This window comes from Struthio camelus, chromosome 10, assembly GCF_040807025.1.
Source record: "Struthio camelus isolate bStrCam1 chromosome 10, bStrCam1.hap1, whole genome shotgun sequence".
NCBI classification, from domain to species: domain Eukaryota; kingdom Metazoa; phylum Chordata; class Aves; order Struthioniformes; family Struthionidae; genus Struthio; species Struthio camelus.
In genome coordinates this window covers 12,656,308-12,675,946 of record NC_090951.1, presented here as the reverse complement: position 1 = coordinate 12,675,946, position 19,639 = coordinate 12,656,308, and the positions used below count along the sequence as shown (strand labels likewise).

General features: G+C 34.5%; 1 protein-coding gene across 3 annotated transcripts in view; it reads right to left on the bottom strand.

Annotated features, from left to right (window-relative positions):
* The window catches only part of CEP89 (centrosomal protein 89), a 40,896-nt gene that overhangs the window by 13,664 nt on the left and 7,593 nt on the right, over positions 1-19,639 (bottom strand). For 2 of the 3 annotated variants that reach the window (XM_068955714.1, XM_068955715.1), the window contains 12 exons: positions 18,209-18,237; positions 16,912-16,966; positions 15,391-15,609; positions 14,766-14,908; positions 14,342-14,392; positions 12,585-12,668; positions 11,723-11,826; positions 10,623-10,738; positions 9,668-9,848; positions 8,573-8,740; positions 7,749-7,890; positions 5,525-5,614 (listed from right to left, as the gene is read on the bottom strand). In XM_068955714.1, coding sequence (XP_068811815.1) covers positions 5,525-5,614; positions 7,749-7,890; positions 8,573-8,740; positions 9,668-9,848; positions 10,623-10,738; positions 11,723-11,826; positions 12,585-12,668; positions 14,342-14,392; positions 14,766-14,908; positions 15,391-15,609; positions 16,912-16,966; positions 18,209-18,237 — 1,382 coding nt within the window. The remainder of the gene's footprint in view (positions 1-5,524; positions 5,615-7,748; positions 7,891-8,572; positions 8,741-9,667; positions 9,849-10,622; positions 10,739-11,722; positions 11,827-12,584; positions 12,669-14,341; positions 14,393-14,765; positions 14,909-15,390; positions 15,610-16,911; positions 16,967-18,208; positions 18,238-19,639) is intronic. The other variant, XM_068955716.1, reaches the window with a different exon arrangement.

Here is a 19,639-nt window from a genome sequence, read left to right as displayed (position 1 = left end):
AAAGGTATTTTTGGTAAAGCACAATAATTTATGTAAACACTACGGAACTGACAACATGCTCTTGAATTTTTTCTTTCACTAAAAAGATGGTGGTTATAACACCTGTTCATCAAGTAACAATCAGTCTCAGCTCACCATCTCATTGATTGTGAACTGAATGTTTTTGGAAGGTTATGTATCGTTTAAAAAACGAAACAGAAATACTCTCTGTATAACCAGTTGGGAAAATGAGTCCCATTGTTACATATGAGGATTGAGTTGAGAAGAAAAAATATCAACAAAAAACCTTTAGATTTGAGTCAATTCTTTTCTGATGTCATAGGGAAATAAAGTTGAGTTAAGTATTTTGCTCTACATCAGACAGGAGATTTTTTTTCAGAAGAGTTATAACAATTACGAAAAAGAAACTTGTAGTTAAACCTTCAAGGGCCAATTAAATAGATTTTTCAAGTAAGTTTTAGTATTTTTAATAAGTCCAATATGCCTGTAAAATTTTAACACATAAAACTTGTAAAAATTTGTTTTCAAAATTAAAATTAACAAAGTTCCTCAGCAAAAAATGATTTATTTTTCTGAATATGTTTATTCAACCTATTTGATACTGATCCACTCTTATTTTTTAAAAATTGTATATGGTTGTACTGATCAACTAGAACTACAAAACATTTTACACAGTGAATCATTTTTATATGTAAGGTTTGTTTAGAATAACTACTAAATCTCAAATTAAAAATGGTATTGGTAAAGAGAACGACTTTTAATTTGCTACCTAACTTTAAGCAGATGCAGTTTTTAAAGAAATATAGTAAAGCTGTGTAAAAAAACTACATGTTTTTGTTTTTTATTTTAGCAATAACCTATTATTTAACTGTAAAAGCTTTCATAGTGATTCTGTGAAATGATATCTGTTAACAACAGATCTGTCTGATCTTGATCTGTTTTTCATTAAGGAGCCTCAAATAAAAAATGCAGGATTTTTGTTCAGTTGCTCTCTCTGAAAGAATTTACAAGAAGGCAGAACTCGGAACAAGGCGACCCGATCCCCTTTCCTGTGCCGAGCCAGGACAAACTGACTTGAGAGGCAAGTGATGTAAAGAAAACAGAACTGCCAGCTTTTTGAACAACCCTTGTCCACAGGGTATGTGCCATACGCTTCCAGTGAAGAACAGAGGCCCTACCTACCTTCCCCCCTGTCCCCCCGCCCCCAATACCATTTGCGGTGATGTGAAAGAAGCCCCAGAGAATCCGTGGGCACAGCAATCTCCACAACGCATCTGCTCAGCAACATGATTTGGGGACTGGCTTGCGCCTGCTGCGGTAAGGGACAATGGGTTCACCCAAAGGTAAACTTAAGTTACTCAGTTATTAAAAAGTAGGATAAAAAAAAAAACTCACTTTGTATGGACTTGTAACTCAAATCTCTACCCCCAAAAGCTTTTCTCTCACCATAATTTGAGGACTTCATATGATATAACTTGTATTTCTTATCTTGCATCTCTCACTAAAATGTCTGAAGATGGCTATAAGTCAATGTAAAACATCCTTTGCTAAGATAACCTTTGAGTGCTAGACTAATTCTTATGTGACTGTTTCAGAAAAATGAGTGCATTTTAAATACTATATTGAATTGAAACAGATTATGCCTTAACACTGTATCTCCTTACCCTACACCTTAATAGCTTATTATGGTTATTCCATAACGCAACATACAGGCCAGTGACCCAAGTTGTGGTTTTCCTGTAAGCGGCTGCTAGTAGTATTCTTCTGGCTGATGTAATCAGGCTAATGAGATTTCCAATCTCTTATTTCATTTAAATAAGAAAGGAGTGTGTAATCCTTAGGAAATTGCTGTTCAAGTTTCATGGGCGCTAGAACTGTGCATGAACTGTGGAAGCAATACATTCATCTTCAAAAGGAAGAACTATTTTTCCTTTCCATATGCACCTGATTTTTCATGTGTTTTTGATTTGAAAAAAAAAAAGTTGTGTGCAATATGGCCTATCCTATATGAGGAACTGCGTTACATATAATGGGTTTAAAAAAATCTTTTGACTAAAAAAGAACCCAACTAAAAACTTGATACTGTTCACATGCAGACTTTAAAAAAACCTTAATTTTCTATTTTATATGTAAAACAAAAGTATCCCCCAAACTCTCCAGAAACCACCAAAGAGCTTACTTTTTCAACAATTAGGTATTTATGACCAAGCAGTTAATAAAGCTTCTGCTTCAGAAAGCAGATTACATGGCTGGAGATCAGGAGGTTTAAAAAGAAATTACAGGTGCTTTTAGCAAACACACAAATAATACTAACTTCTAGCAAAGTTCAAATAATACCCTAGTCAAGAGTAGATAAGAGTTTAAGCTCTTTTATAAGGTCTTTTTTTTGACTGTTTAAACCCTACACTTACAAAAATTAAGAACAACAAGGTTTTGCAGGTAGATTAGTTTTAAATTTCACTATTTCTATCCAGCAAAAGTAAGAACTATTTCCATTCTGTGTTTCTAACTTCCAGTAACAGTTAAAGGTTTCGATTTTTTTTTGATGGAGTTTTGTGATTTGGTTCTGCATTCCTTTAGAAATAAGAGGGTATGTATCTTAATTCACAGTATGTGCTACATGTGCTTCTTCATTTTGTGTGTTTTATTCTTACCTTCTCCATCACTGATAGTAGTCACAGACGTATTATATTGCAGAAAAGATTTTAAATATTTAAGACGACTACAAACCACTATCTTGCCAAAGGTTCTGTTTTTTTTAAATGTAGATAGATATGAAGGAGGGTGAAAAATAGCTATAACAATTTTTATAACTTTATTGGTATAACTTGAGAAATGCTAGGACTTTTATGGTAGTGTTTCATGCACTGGGTATTTTTTTGAATGGCTCCTTACAAATGCTGAACATCTTTCAGCTTACTCCTCCTTGCTTCTACAACTTGGTTTATTTAATTTGTTCCTAATTCCAGTGCTGTGTTGATCTGCTCACAGAAGGGGCAAAGGGAGCTGGTATCTTATCACAATGGTGCACATCTGTGTCATTTGCTGTGGGAACAGGTGTGTAGGTCTCAATGGGAACAGTGCAATATGCGGATAAACTGATTGCAAAAACTTGACTGAGAACAAAACATATGTTGAAAATAATATTTTTGTATTGCTTTCTATATATAGAAACCAGTTACCAGGTACTTTCCTTCCTCCTTTGAATTGCATGGTACAAGCAATCTAATCATGTATTAATAACTGTCACTGGCTCTGTATGCTAAATTACTTGCAGTTCAGTCTTCTAAAGCTACTTTACCTTTGTGCCACGGATGTGGCTCCGACTGTTTTCTCCAACAAAGGACAGAACTCTACAAAGCAAACACCAGTCAGCATTGCTATACGTGCGACTCAGCAGAAACTCATTGCGGTTCAAAAGCTCATTCATACCCATCAAGTCATCTAGGTGCTGGGGCATTTGTAATTTGTTCAGCTTTAGGCTGTGATTTGGCTGAGCAATCTGTGGCAATAAAACTGGCTTCACGCATGTCTCCATGTTGCAGCTACCGCATTCCTGGTTATATTGACACAGTATTACAGGGCTATACTGTGAGCTGAATGAAGGAACCAATCTCAATAAAAAACAAACTCAGTGAAAGAAAAAGGAGTTTGTTTCTTTTGAAGTATTTCTCTTTCAACTAACATAACTTTTTGTAAAGCTATGCTGTGAATTAGATCAGAGAACTGATGGTATACAAACAGTGTAGCTCAAGAAAACATACTGCCTATTTAGCAATCGCTTGTCAGACGCTAAACAGCATTGGGCAACAACCAGACATAGTTCCTGCATACATTATCAAGAAATCACTGCAAAAATCAGTTGTGTGTTGTATAGAGGATATATGTCCTTTCATGGCATTCCCGAGAACTCGCTCTGGACATACAAGGGGCATCTGTACAGGTTAAAATAGAGAAATACTTATTTCTATATCCAGATCTAATTCTTTGTAGAACCTGTTTCTCTCTGAAAGAAGAAATGAGACTTCTTTGAAGTATTACACCTCTTGCTCTAGATGATATATCATATTCAATATACATAAGTTACAGAGACTAAATTATGCAGGATAAAGAAGCCTGGCAGACTTCTATTCTAACCCTTCCTAAATCCTAGCTTCATTATAATTTTGCCACTTCATTGATTGCTGACTGTGAATGAAAGTATGTAATCAAGTATTACACCACAAAATTCAACAGTTATTAAAATAAAAACATTGGTGAACATCTCCCAAAACGTTAGCAGCACAGTCTCTCAGAATTATTAATTTTTCATTGTAGTGAAATGCATATCCTGAAACTTTCTGTATGCAAGTAAGACTATAAGACACTATATGTACCTCATACAAAAATGGTCAATGCAGTCTGATACACAACCAGTCCAGGGCTCAAAATATGTGCTAGTATGGGAAAGTAGTAGATGAAAGTAGGCCATGCTAAATACTATCTTGCTGCTTCATTGCAGTTATTTTTGTGTTCCTCAAAGATAACAGTAGGCTTGCTTCTGTTAGATAGATCTATATACTGAGACAGCAAACCTAGAGGGGAGGAAAAAGTCTAAACTAATTTTGCTCTACTGCTGATTTGTTCACAGATATAAATAAAGAGGTTATGTGGCTTTCTGTCACAGCAGATGTGAACCTCGGTTTCCAACGGTTTAAGGAAAATGGTATCTACTAGTTAAGAACCTAATTAAGTGAAAGAATGTGCACTTCAAACTAACCATTGTATTTTGTGGTCCGATTTTTACAATTTATTCATTCTCCTGAGAAATACATTTGATGATATATCATGATTTAGTTCTATTGCAACCAATTATTTGTGAAGAAGTCAGCTCAGAAAATTGTGAATCATAGCTCAAACCCTGAGGCTGTCAAAGTATTTACACTGAATTACTGTAACACAAAGATGTTAGAAAAGTAAAGTTTTAAATATAATTCACTCTATACACTATTACATTGCAATTACACACACTTTGCACTTTGTATTTATTTAGATATATCTGAAGATAAGTTATAATATATTCTCTAATTAGGTTAGATGATTAAATACAGTCTAAGTTTCTGAAACTCATACCCTATGGCCACATAGAAATACTTATAACAACTATACTGAGGATATGTTTGGCAGCTCTTCCAAATCTAATCTTAATGGACTTTCAGTTGAAGCATTAATACAAACTAAAAAAAGTAGGAGAGAGAATAGTTGGATTACACTACAGAACAGAGGTAGAATACAAATATCATCTTCAATTATTTTGTAATCTGGCATAACTTTTCAAGTAATGAGGCTAATGCAATGACCTGACAGATATGTAGTGTACAAATACAATGGAAAAGGATATTTGTGATAACTATAATGGTGATTCATTTATTTTTAATTCATTATAAAATAATCCATAGAAGTCTTTCATCAATAATCTGTCATTGTTTTTATTTTTCTAATTCAAACATAAGTGTTTTATATAATACTTAGAAATATTGCTTACCTTAACTTTTTCTTCTAACCTTCCTAAGCGTAGACTGCCTTCTACTATTTTGTTGAGAACACCATGATTCTCATTTTCCAAACACTTGGCCTGCAAAAATACAGTATAAATGTATAATTACATAGCTAAATGTAATCATTACTTTAGCGCAGACAAAATACATGCACAGAGGAAGACAAAGCAATTCTGTTTTGAGCTCCAATAGCCTTTAGAACCAAGATGGAGAAAGAATCCTGAAAATGGCTATAACGGCTAATTAATAATTTATCAACAGACTGTGAATGCTAACTGGCCAGCGAAATCATACCTTAAAACAGCTTTATTTTGAAAGGATCTTAGCTACTGATGTTGTAATCCAAACAAATTCTGTATGTTTTTTCTACAGATGTATGTTTGGGGACTCCACCTGTATCAGTGAGACCCATCTTTCCAAGACTGCATTAGTAATCCCCTCTCAAAAGAGCCCTTGAAATTGGCATGGGTTCATGGTAGGGCTTTGGTATGTGGCTTATGAAATGCTGCTGCCTTATATGACTGTTTCCATCACTTTATAAGCACTAACTACACTGTCTCAGATTTAAAAAGAAAACCAAAGACTGCATAGGCTGTAAACCATAAACTAATTTTAAAACTGTAAGATATTTAAACTCTGAGGTTTAAATTCACTGACAGCATTCAAGAAAGAAAGAACCAGGTTTTAGAATCAGCAATGCTTGACTACCATGAACTACCCATATTACTCCTGTCTACTCCAGAGATATATCTCCTTTCACAAGAAATTAAAATAGCATCACTGATGTCTTTGAGCTTGGTGCTGAGCCATGATACTTTGATGCGCTGTGTGGCAGCTAAATCAATACAATAAAAGAATAATTTTGATAGCTGCTAACTCTGGATTAGTTTATCACTGTTCCACTATCAAAACTGTTTTAAAGTAATCTGTTGCTCCTGCGTTTCACTCTTACTGAATTTATCAGTGAGTTGTCATTGTTCCTGCAAACGTTAAACTTAAGGATATCCATATATCTTTGTGAAAATTTGGTTATTATAGTTTTTTTTAATATTCATAAAATAAGAATATAAGCTAGTTCTTAGGGCACTGTAGCCTTTCTGCTCTCCTTGGTTTTCCTGGATTACATCTGCACAAAATGAATTTCAATGTGCTCTTTCAGAAATTCAGCTACTGAATTAAAAAGGAGTAAGGCTAGGGTAATAGCAGCAGTTGAACTGAGTAAATACACCTAGGATTACTCAATTTTCAGGCAAGGTGGGCAGGTCATAACATACTTTTACATGTCAAGCTCAGTAGTGGCTCTTAATGATTGTTAGGGTCTGTTACTGGTAAACAAGTTGTTTGTGTTTTCTAGGTCTTCCTATTAGGCAACCTTAACAGATTACCTGACTACAAGATGCCTACAGAAGTCTAGCTTTCTGCCTAGGTAGGTTTTAAATTTAGTGATCCAAATTAGGGACAGGTGGTTCTGGATCAAGTCTAGCAGGTAATACAGGAAATTGGATATATAAAGGTTTTATTGACACTAAAACTTTTCAATGGAAAAGTCTGTCTTACAGAGTTATTCCTGCTATTAGCCAAGATACAGTGAATTAGTAAAAAGCAAGACTTGTGCACCATTTAATATCCAGGTCATAAAACGGAGGAACTTCAAGTATGAGTGAACCATCTTTTCTCCATCCTGGGACAGGAGACTGATAAATAAAGGTAAGGATTTAAAATGGTTGCAGAAGAGAGATTGTGAGTATACAGGAAATAGAACTGTTCTGGCCAGGTGAAGGCTACAGAGTTCAAAATGGCCAGCTTCGGCTCAATCTGGAGAAAAGCTGGAAACTTTGCTGGTTATACGATTGAGAGAGATGCATCTCAGATAAAACGTTTCCCTGTAGAAACTGCTTTTTTTCCCCCTCCGTTGATGACGGACCGCTTAAGGTAACTAACTTTCACTGGGAGATCCCACTTCAAATGTCTACAACTGGGTGGGACAAATCCATCCTAAATAATACATAAGATCAAAAACACAATTCAGTAGTATCAACGGACTCAAGCCTGGTAGAAATCTGCTAGGTAACTCCAGTACATGGAGACTGATTATGTTTCCAAAGATAAGCATCCAGATAAGGAGACCATTAAAATGAATGATCAGAAAGAAACCTGGTGAATGGTTTGGGAATGGAAATGCAACCACATTCATTATTTAAAGGTAATTACCAAAAATATAAGATGGTCACGTTCCTGAGCTATCTTCTCCACCAAACCAATAAGGTTCGTTAGATAGTGATAGGCTGCGATTTCTTTTTCCATTGCTTCTTCCAACTGTTGTTTCAAAAAACCTATTTTCTTCTTTAGTTGCCTACAAAATTAATATAAAATGGAAAATCTTCAGAATTAATAATTTGTATTAAAAAAGCTTGCACTTTTGCACGCAAATCAACTTGCACAAGTCTCAAAAATTTAAACACTGTCATATAACATACTGTCAAATAAAATATACTTTCAAAGATGTATTGGTTCCAAGTATTTGTAATCCTGAAAGTATCATTGCCCAGAACTGGGCTTTTTTTTGCCCGTTTCTTTGCTATATGCTGTGTGAATAACAACAGTAACAATGATTCATAAGAACAATTTGTGCAATAGTTACAAGCTCATATTTCTTAAGTACCATAACAGTAACACTGCTTTAAATTTTCAAAATACTTTAGGTTTACCTCTGAACCACACAGCTGCATGAGAAGGTCTGCAAGTGACGGAAGGCCATTTTTCAGGTCAGTATGCAAACGATTAATTACCTAATTACTGCTATTATACCTAATTACTATTAATACAGATATATTCTTAATCTGCCTCTGCAGACAGAGAAGGGTGTATGAAAATAAATCAAATTTAGCAAAGTTACTTAATAAGCAGGGCTGTTTTATCTAATAAAGACATGTTTAAGGAAATGCAGTTACTCTGCAAAAGGTAGAAGTTAGACTCTGTGGGATGCGAGACAATATTGAGACCGTGAGACAGTAATACAAAATGTAGAGATAAACCTGTTTGTTTTTTGTTTCATTTCCAACTCAGTTTCCAGGATCTTGTTGTCAGCCATGAAGTTATTTTTCTCTAAGAGTAGTTTCTTGTTTTGAGCTTGCAATGATGATATCTTTTCTATTAGATCTTCCATCTCACAGTGCGTTTTCTCCTGTTCCTGTTGTAAATGACTGCAAAAAACAGCGTAGAACAGACAGTCAAATATATATCTACCTAACTAAAAAGACAAGCTTAGGTAAGAGATGCTCATTTGAGGAGATGAAAAAAAAGTTGGTAATTTTTAATGTTCAGCGGTGTCATAAAGAGGTATCACAATCTGATTACACAGCAAATGGTGAATGAAGCGTAACACAAAATTATTCAAATAACTCATTCGACTACATTTTGAATATAATTTAATTATGACGATATTCTATGTAGTCCAAATATATTCCCTTCCTATTTTCTTTTCAAATAAATTATTAGCAACACCAAAAAAGAAGGTCTGAGAATTTTTCAGGAAGGTATTGTACCAAGAAACAAGCAACTTCTGCTATCCTAGGCTTGAGAGCAAATAAACTTATTGAATGTCTTTTAAAAAATGTTACTTTTCAGAGTATACTGCCTGACACCACTTTTTTCCATATTGTAAAGGCTAGAGAAACTTAATATTTTTACTTCAAAATTGCAAGATCCTTCAGACATCTTCCCAAAGACGGGAGCAAAAGAACGAGACCTTTTTAGAGGCATCAAAAATGTGTGTCAGTGTTGATCAAAGTAATTAGTTTTAATAATAAATGATATTTTTATGTCTCCTCTTTCAGATTTTAGTGCGTTACATATAGCAGTATGTAATCTATGGTAGAAACAATTCTACAGATGTCTCCAGAGGTGGGATTTCCTTTTATAATTTTAACTGTTTATAAAAGCAATATAACATTTTTTGAAATATTTCTTTACCTTTCTTTGTACTTAGTAATTTTTATTTATGAAGAAAATTAGCAAGGAAAAGTTTGCAGTCACTTCCTACCCACAAAGCAACACGTACACATGTAAGGATCTGTTCATGTGAACGTTTTGCAGAATTGTGCCTCTATAGCTCATTTGCAGACTTATACCTTTTTAAATCATTCACCAAAGCAAAGTGCTCCTCTGCTGCTATTTTGCTATCCAGTTTGACTTTTAGCTCTTCACAAGTAGAATGCAAAGCTTCCAGCTGCTTCTGGTACTCTGTTATTTCTTTGTCTTGACTCTGTTTCTTATCTTCTAAAACTATCATCTGTTTGGTCAATTTTGAAACTTTTGGGGGGGGAAAAAAAAAAGGAATTAGTCATGCTGTGCCCTTTTTTAATCTAGTAAAGCTCCAGCTAAATCAGTAAGATGTTATTTCATAGTTGCTCATAGTGTTGTGTAACAGTTGACTCGTCAGTTTAAATTTTGTATTTTAACAGTTTAGATTTTGCCATCAAGCAATTTGCTCAAGTGATTTAAAAAAAGGAACAGTAGTAAAATAAATCTTTGTCAAGAAATGATCTTCTCATTAGGAAGTGTTCTGAATTCCAACTGTACTCAGAAAATACAAACTTCTGATAAAATAGCAACAGATAACTGATTACTTATTTGACAGAGGCATGTAATTTTAAGGAGTTTCAGATTATAAAGGAGTAAAATACTGTTCCTTATGGTATAATTAACTATGAGCAATAAACAGTGATTTCAAAGCAGAAAATGAAAAAAGCCCCTACATATTCTAAATTAAACACTTAAATAAGCAAATACTACTTCACAAATACCAACTTTAAAGTACTCTTAAATTATAAAAACAAATGTATTTGTTTATTAATAACAGTTCTGGTCACTTTTTCCAGAAGAGACAAGTCAAAATGGAGCATGCTGTAGAGTTTCAATAAGTGATATTGACATTCATTGTTACTATCAGTTGACAACCAGAGCTCGATTTCATAATAGTGTTAGTTGTATTTAGTGCTGCTTTGTAAGTATATATTTAGTTGTAAAAACCCTGCAGTACCATCTCTGACATAGTTCAAGTAACTAGCAACTCAAGCACCTTACCTTCTTGAACATGTTGTTTGTGACTATCTTTTGCTTTAGCTTGTTGAATTTCAAGTTGCTCCATCAACAATCTGTTTTCTTCCAAGACTAACTTGGCCTGAGTTTGCAACTGGTGCCTTCAATGATGATTGGTTTATAAATAAAATATCACTCAGATATGAACTCATGTCCCAAGAAAAACGCAACTGATCTCTAACAGTCTAAATTTATAAAAATAAACTTGAAACTCTTCAAAAAACAGACAGAAACCATCATTGAAAACAATATCTGAACCCATGGTAAACTTGTTAGAGACATGAACTCACAACCCTCAGTGTAAATATCTATTTGAAATAATGTTTTAATCCTTCAACTAACTAAAGCAAGAATTCAATTGTTCAGAGAAAATGAAAGAACATGACAGAAAGAGGGAAAGATATGTCTGATGATTCAAAGCTACCTAACTCGCTTGTGCCAAATGACTTTTGCCAAGAGACAGCTATGTAACTAGGACCCTGAACTCTGTTATATTTTTCAAAACATGTGATGAATTCCTGCATAGGATTTGGATCTACTTGGTTTTGATATCCAGAAAAATACTGCCAGTGTGTTTTTTGGGCCTATAAAAAGACTTAACCTGAACTATCCTGAGCATAGAACTTATTGCTTGGTAATCAGTATTAATTCTGCTTTCAAAGAAGCCAATACTAGTCTTTTGGATATTAATGAAAGTTTAAGAAACTATTTGCTGTTCTAATGATAGCTAGAAAAGTTGAGAAATACTACCCCCCGAATGCAAGTATAAACACAGTTTCCTGTCACTGGCACTCTCCTACCAGTAGTAGGAGTAGGAAAGCTAAGTATGTAACCTGCAAGATTTTGTACAGAATTACATGGACTTCAGGTGCAAAACTGCACTTTCAGAATTTTACCTTTACTCCAAAATTATTTCAGGCATTGCAAATTGTCATTGTTTCAACAAGACAAAATCCTGACCCTATTAACTCTTCAGAAAAATTTAATTCACTTAAAGGGAACAGAATTTTTTTCTGAATATCCGTAGTCTTAAACATTTGCATACAACAACAAAAAACTAATAATGTTTTTCGTTAATGACTTGCCATTCTGTAGCAGTAATAAAGCTATCTTTATTTAATTGCTCGTGCAGGTCTTCATTCTCCTTCACCAATTCCTCAACACGTGCTTTAAAGTTCTTCATATCCTCCTGGAAGACAAAGGAATCCACATAAAAATCTTTAAAGGTAAATATTTAAAGTCTTAATTTTTATATCAACAAAAACATTTGTATAAATATATATGCCTGGTTCCCTTTCTAAATAACAGTGTGTTGTCTCACTACTCATCTTTAAGTCAGACATGCATACTGGACTCCTAAATTGCTTTGTTAATGTAGTAATATTTGGTTAAAAATACTATAGGTATTTGAATTGTGTTACATTTTGTGTTACATTTTTTGCTACGTGTCATTTGAATTAAGCAAATTATAAATCCCTAAAATATGGATTCAAGAAATTCACGAAACTGTATTCACGAAGTTACCAGATGATACTATCTATACATTTTCAGTACCAAATATGATTTTATATGATAGGACAATACAGAGGATTTACAGTCATAAAACCCTTGGTGCTTTCTGCTTGTTTTATGGCTTAACTTTTCCAAATTAATAAAATCCTTTGATAAGACAGAGCAATTCTGCTCTGAAGCTCATCCTCAAATTTGGTCATGTGCGGGCATAAACGAGAACAGTAACCTTTGTTCAGGTTGTGCTTGCTTGTACATCTGAGCAGAATGAGAAAACAACCAAGTTAAGTTAAGACAGCACAGTTAAGCATGTATGCAAAAGCAAAACAAAGTTCTATCTGTAGGTGCAAAACAGCTTTGACCAAATCCCTTTCAGAAATTTCAACAGATTTATTTCTGCTTTTTTGTAGAAGTACACGTTTTTAAACGGCAACTTGCCTCATGTGCAAGATTTAAATCTTCCTTTTCTCTTATTCTGTCTTCATATGCCAAAAGAAGAGGTGACAAATACTTCATATCCAACTGAAAAAAAGATATACTTCAATCCATATAGAACAATTACAATGTCAATATTTCAGATGTCGTCTTCTGCTATATATTACTAGTTTCACAAGCTACTAGGGGCTTTCAATTGGTATTAACTTCAAGTATAGACAAAGGTGAAACCACTAGCTCAGGACCTTCTTAAAATACAGACAGGATAACTTAAGTAGACGCGCACAATTCAGAATATCATTACTTTCAAAAGTGCTTAGTATGTTCTACGCAAGCTCAATCTAGAAACCAAGTTCTCCTCTCATGGGAAATGCATATTGAAGAAAATCTACATTTTTAAATGTAGCCAATATAGCCTGCCATTTCAACCTGAAAAAGTCATCTTCACATGCTGCAGATCCTTTATCATTCTGTCTGGGGAGAAGATGCATGATATATGGAGGTATGATTCATTTGCATGGATAGTAACTAAATTAATCACCCTTCTCTTAAGTTACTGACGCTCTCAGTATAAAAAATTGCCCCTTTTCTCTGTGCAAGTGCTCAGACCACCTAAAATAAGCAAAACGATGCTGCAGAAGCACTTTAAGAGCCCTGCTCAGGAACAAGCATTGGAAAGGACAAAGTTGGAACTTACACTGATAAATAGCAGCTGCTTTTTAGTGCAACCTGTAAGTGTATGTAATGCAGCACAATGTAGATACTAATGAATACGAAACCAAACTAAAACATGACAGTGAATGCAATTAATAATAATCAAACATAGCCAGGATGAATGAGCAAGTGGGAGAAGAATTTTTACGCTCTCTGGAGTCAGGAACTTTAGGTATTTCATGCTGCAGGTAGCATGAATTCAAAAAATTTTCTTTGAGAGTTCCCAAGGAAACTTCCAAATATTCATTACAATTCACCCTCCTCAATTTATGAGATCTGATATTATCACGTACAAAGTTTCTGTAGCGGTAGTCTGAATCTCTTGTTTCCTAGATTTAAACTCAGGTGTTTGTCCAAGTCACCATGGAGAACTGGGACCCAGAACCTGTAATGATGATATTCCACCTTCTCACTTTGCTACCTATTTCAGTACTTAATTATCATTACATTGGTACATTTTTCTTAATATTAAACCTACATGTTTAAAATTAAGCAAATACATGTAAGAGTCTTGGATATTAATTAGCTAGCAAGACGAAGCACAGAGAGGACTTTCCTATTTCTGTACAGTTTTAAAAGTCTGACTAACAATAGGGCAGGGGAGAAGTTGTTTCACATGTTACAAAGGCCTTCCACTTCACAGACTGTGACATAATATAAATAATCATGAGATAAAATTAACAATTAAGCAGTAGACCTTGAAACAAATTATATGCTAGGCAATATTAAACATGAAGAGGGTCTTTATGATTTTCAGGGTAGCAGTACTTCTATTTATTTCACATTTAATTGTTCAAACTTGGTCGCTGTATGCGGTCTGTAACTTGCCATAAATTCAAAATAGAGCTACACACATTCATTGTAAAGTTTTGCCCTGCATCTTATCACAGAACAAACATAAATGCTTACCATATTCTATCAGGGTATGACAGTTCAGAGTAACTAAATAATATCCTGTAAATCTTGATATTTTGGTTCCTGTAAAGAAATTTACTATTTTACTTAAAAAGGAATCAACACGTAAGTGAAAACGGTATTTTACTTACCAGCCATGGGGGTGGTGGTCCTTTCATGGGTAAACTTCTTAGTTTTAGATGCTAAAAGAGATTTTTTTTAAAAGAGAAACTGAAGTTTTTTCACTTTTGAAACACCTGCCACTGCCTACTGCAAAAGTGGGCAATACACAGCTATTACCCCAGTCAAGCTTATGTTTCTAACTCCATGTGCTATGCATGTAACACGCACGCTCACAAAGCCAACAAAACTGAAATTTCAGCATCTTACTAATACAGGAAAAAGCCTATTTTAACGCAGCTTTAAGATAAATGCTTCTTTTGAATTTCAGAAAAAGCCTAAAATATTTGTAGACTTTGGGGTAAATCTGGAGAAAACAATCTTGAAAACTCAAAGATGAATGAAAGGACAATGGCACATTTCAGCACAAATTGCCTTTATAATCAACATTCTCACCTCTTCTTGGGACAGTGGTCTGAATTTAGTTTGATAGCGACTTAGCTCTACATTCAAACGATGGACAGTTATTTTCAAAGCATCATTCTCATCTACCAGTTCTTGTGCTTGTTGTCTTAGAGAAAGCAATTCTGCATCCTCCTCTAATTAAAAATAAAATAAATATATATATATATATATATATATATATATATATTCAACAAGAAAGAGCTCAATCAGAACTCAAGAAATATTAACATTAATTTGTGAACTGTAAGAAGAAAAATTCTCAATAAGCTAGAGTCATAAAAAGAGAACGTCTCTCAAAATACCGTAATAGAATAAACACATAGAAAATTAATACAAAAAAAAATTAGATTCTCAAACAACCAAGTAACAAATGGCAGATCCATCTCATGTATTCTATGAAATAACTTTTTGTTCATGATCATATAAGTATCCTTTGATTAACATTTCTACAAATGTAGAAAATATTTATTCTTCAAAAGTGCCTTCTGCATAGTTATCTGGTCAAATCAATGAATTGGAAACCCACTACTGCAGGAATAGGTTGTCAGAGATTAGAAAAATAAAACAAAACTTCATAAGAGCTTATATGGAAAGAAGAATGTTTCTCCCATGTTACCTTCTCTATGCGATCTCTCTGAAGCTTCTTTAAGTCTTCTGTTTTCTTTTTCTAGTCTCTTCAGTTTTAATTGCAGTTCTTCCATTTGCTGTTTTGTTTCCTCAAATTGTTGGCCCATAGCCTGGTATGCATTGTTTAGAGACCAATTTTCTTGTTTTAGTTCTCTGAACTTCTCTTTTGTCATAGCCTCCCGTGCTTGCCTTGACCGAATAGATATATCTGCAGATGCCACAGCACAAAGAGTTTAGATGGTACTCAGCCTTGAATAGAGCAATACTTTCAACAAGTTATAATCATTTTTTTCTAATAGTCTTACTCATGCAGAGTGCTAATATGTAGGCTATAAATCAGCTCATGTTTTCCCAAAGATCAAGGCCAGAGAGAATGAAAAATGTGAATTTGGAAGGGGAGTTTCCAAAAGAGAAGTAGCTGCAAGTTTCCATCTTTTCAGACACTGAAGACCTTCCTTCCTTAAAGAGCAAAGAAAGTATCAGCACTCTTCCCTCTCCCTACCATGGGTGACTAGAGAGGTGAGAAAAGAATACCCAGTGCAGTAACTAGAGTATATATGCCTATGTGGACTGGTCAGGCCTGCCCCCTTTTATTTTAATCACCTATGCAATGAATGCCTTGCTCTTGTCCCCACTGAGCAGGGTTCAAGTGAAACCCGGGGAAGCTTGAATACAAGTTACCTAACAGTCCTCACAAAAATTAAATTTAAGATCACCTGCAAAATTATGGATATGCTATTGCATCAGCAATACTGGATAACAATTTCAAATTTCTCTTTTCATCTGTATGGGCTTGACAGCTTACCTTTTAAAATAAAAGGTGTGGTTTCCCCTTACCATCAGACTCAGAGCTAGCATAACCTAATAGCATGTAGGCATGAATAAGACTTAGTACAGAACAGCTCCTTACTATGGGAATACATATGAAAACCAAAAATCGGTTTTGAAATACAGAGCTATCTCTTATAGAGGACATAATACTAAACATATGAAACTTATATTACAGGCACTGCTAATTTCCTGTGAGAAGGCATGAGATATCTGAGCAGCACAGAAGTATTCAAAAACCCACGAACATGTGATAGGCACGTATCCCATCCATGTGATACACGTAACCTTGGGGAAAGTTCAAAGATGCTGTGCCTCAAGTTGTTGCATGGATGCAATAACATACAAATATGGCACTAGCTGAAGGTAGACTATGTATCATATCTTACCATACATTTACCACTTCAGTTGCAAGGAGATACTTAATAGTGACATTCTCTAGCATAGATGCAACTGTAAGGGTTCGAGAGTTCCAATATGACTTTAATTTCATTACATCATTTCACAGTTGTTTACTTAAGACTTAAAAATTCACTCAGATTGGAAACTATAAACAACCTGAACACCTAATAATATATTTAAAAAAAAAATCTTTAGTAAGAGCAGGAAAATGTATACTGAATACACACATGTGTTCCTTAAAATGAAGAATTTGCAGTAACATCAGGGAAATGAGAAGTACCTGGGGATGGCGGAGGCTTTTCACTTAGCAGATTTTCAGCTGATGATTTTTCTTTCTAGCAGAGAAACAATAAAGCATGAGAAAAGCTGCTCTAACAATTAGCCTTTCTGAAATGCATTGAACAGCATCACTGTTGGAAAACTTGAACAGAACTTTTGAAACAATTTCCCTCTTTTAGGTCAATAAAGTGGTTGGATTTTGAATTGAAGATATATGACTGGTCATTTACCCATCTTGACATTATGTTGTCACTTATCAGTATCACCAGTCAATCATGGACGCTTGAAAATTTTTACTGGGAAAATCTGTTAATGTTTTCTGTAGTTGTCACAGCTGTACAGTTCTCAAAATAATTTCATGGCTGATATAAAAGTTGTGTAGACATAAAGCTTCTTAACCTAACAGCATGGATCTTGCTCCTCCTTTCTAGTTTGTATAAGATATGACTCTAGAATAGTCAATTATGATATGAACTGTCAGTCCATAATTAGGAGAGAAGTTCTTTCCTAATAAATGAAAATGTAAGACCTTTTTGACGAATTTTGTTCTTTCTGAGTTTGAAAACTGATTAAATAGGTTCCTGCTGTAACCAACTTCTTTGCTAGTAAAAAAAAAAAAAAAGTACTTATTTTTAAACTCTCAAAGTTCTTTCATCAGGAAAGAACTACTAGGTAGAATGTATATTAATAATTCACTTGAGGTGATCATGACTGATATACAGACTTTCTCTGCATTTTTATGAAACAGGCATGAAGTTCTGCAAGGATGTGATGCCGTGTGACTGATGACCAAATGAGTCCAAACTCAAGAATAATTTCAAAAGCAAAATATACGTGGTCAAAAAATTGAAGAAAAAGCAATGTTAGCAATAGAATAACTGACCGTTTTTGTAAGTAATGTCCCAGTAAGTGTTTTTTTTTTTCCCCTCAAGTTTAGTGAATGTGAAAGTAGTCAGATGGGCCCAGCTGGAATGCTAGATAGAAATCTGGTTAAGCTGGGATCAGAAATTGAAAATAACCACTGAGAGCTCTCTTTTGCTGTAACATGCTGTCTCCCACTTCCACTTAGTTTCTTTCTTTCACATAAGGAAGAATAAAATATATAACATAATCCTTTATATACCTACATAGTGGGATTTTCAAAATGAATGATTAGGTGTTCTTATACTGCAAAGGAAGAAGGTTCCTTGGTGGCAACAAATTAATTTTCTTTCAAGCAATTGTAAACTATCAGCTCTTTATAATACTCTTTTTTTCCAAAAATGCATCATAAATAAATCTTCATAAATAAGTCTTACCTTTAAATTCAAACCAAGACACTCATTTTCTGTTAAAAACAAAAAAATAAAAAAAACAGATCTTTGGGTCAATTAAAAATTGAAGCATAGGTAAGCCCATAAATTTTTCATTGATTTTACTGGTTTTAGGTCCTATTGCATCTCTGAACAAAGTGAACTGCAACTATGACGGTTTCCAAGATCTGCAGCATTTGCTGTGAAAAAGAGGAATTAGAAATGGTTTCTACATCCTATTTTCTTCAGTTTAATGCAGCCCTTTTCCAAATGATTTAATCAAAGCAATCCATTCTTGATAGGTAATGTTTTCTATAACGCTTTTGAAATAACTCCACCGAAATAACAGTGAAATAACACTGGGATCCAACATGGAAACAAGTTAGTAAAGCAAAAGATTTTGAAAAATAGGTCAGTTCTGCTTCTTATTTCTTTCCAATAGCTACTGCAGTGTTGCCATCCTCTGTAAAAACTGCATATTGCAGCTCTAGGACCAAAGGTTATGATTTCTCCTTTTCCCAGTTCTGAAATGACAGCAGATAAGACAATTCTGTCATAAAACTCCTATGCAGTTAGATTGGTCTGGCTCACTCATCATGGCTTTTTCTTCTACCGTATTCTATTCTTGCTGTTGTAAGAAAATAGCTTAGTGACAGGATCCAATTATGTACCAAAAGCTCTCTGGTCTAATAAAATTAATCATTAGAAGACAATTGATTTCAGAAGCTTAGTGGTTCCAAAGTTAGAGTGATAGCCTGAGACTGAGGATTATGTTCCACTTCCTATTCAGTCAGAACCTTCCTACGTGATGTGATCTACAATTTTAAGGCCTAGACCTACCAAAAAAAAAAAAAAAAGAAGAAGAATACAGCTACCTGTGTCTACAACTGATTTTCAGCACCTCATTATCTGCATTGCCTGGTATGCCTATTTCTGGTTTACCAGAAAGCCACTGTTGTAAATTTGCTCATAATCTGTCTTCAGAGCATGCCAAAATTGTTGCCACTTTTGCAGGGCTGAGCAGTTCAACATCCATGTCACTTCCAAGTCATTTGCAATCCTACAAAGAAATACTCTTCTGCTAACCTTCTCTTAAGGTATGTTGAGAGTGCACCTTACCCATTGGTATGACAGCTAGGAAAAACACAATGATTGCTTCCATTTAGAAATGTGATGTGGGAGCAATGGGACTCTTTTGTATTATACATCAGTGGTTAGTGCACTTAAGTGAGCAATTAGAGCCCCTGGTGCAATGTACTCAGCTATATTTAATCAGATTAAGGAAACACGATCTGATTGAACCTTAAATCAGAGTTCTGGAAGATTATGTCCCTACAAGGTGGTCAACTGAATAGACAAAGGTTCAGAAAGCAAAACTGGCAGAACTTGGCTCCTCAGCATTTAATACAATATCCCTTTAGTTATTACCAGCTAACA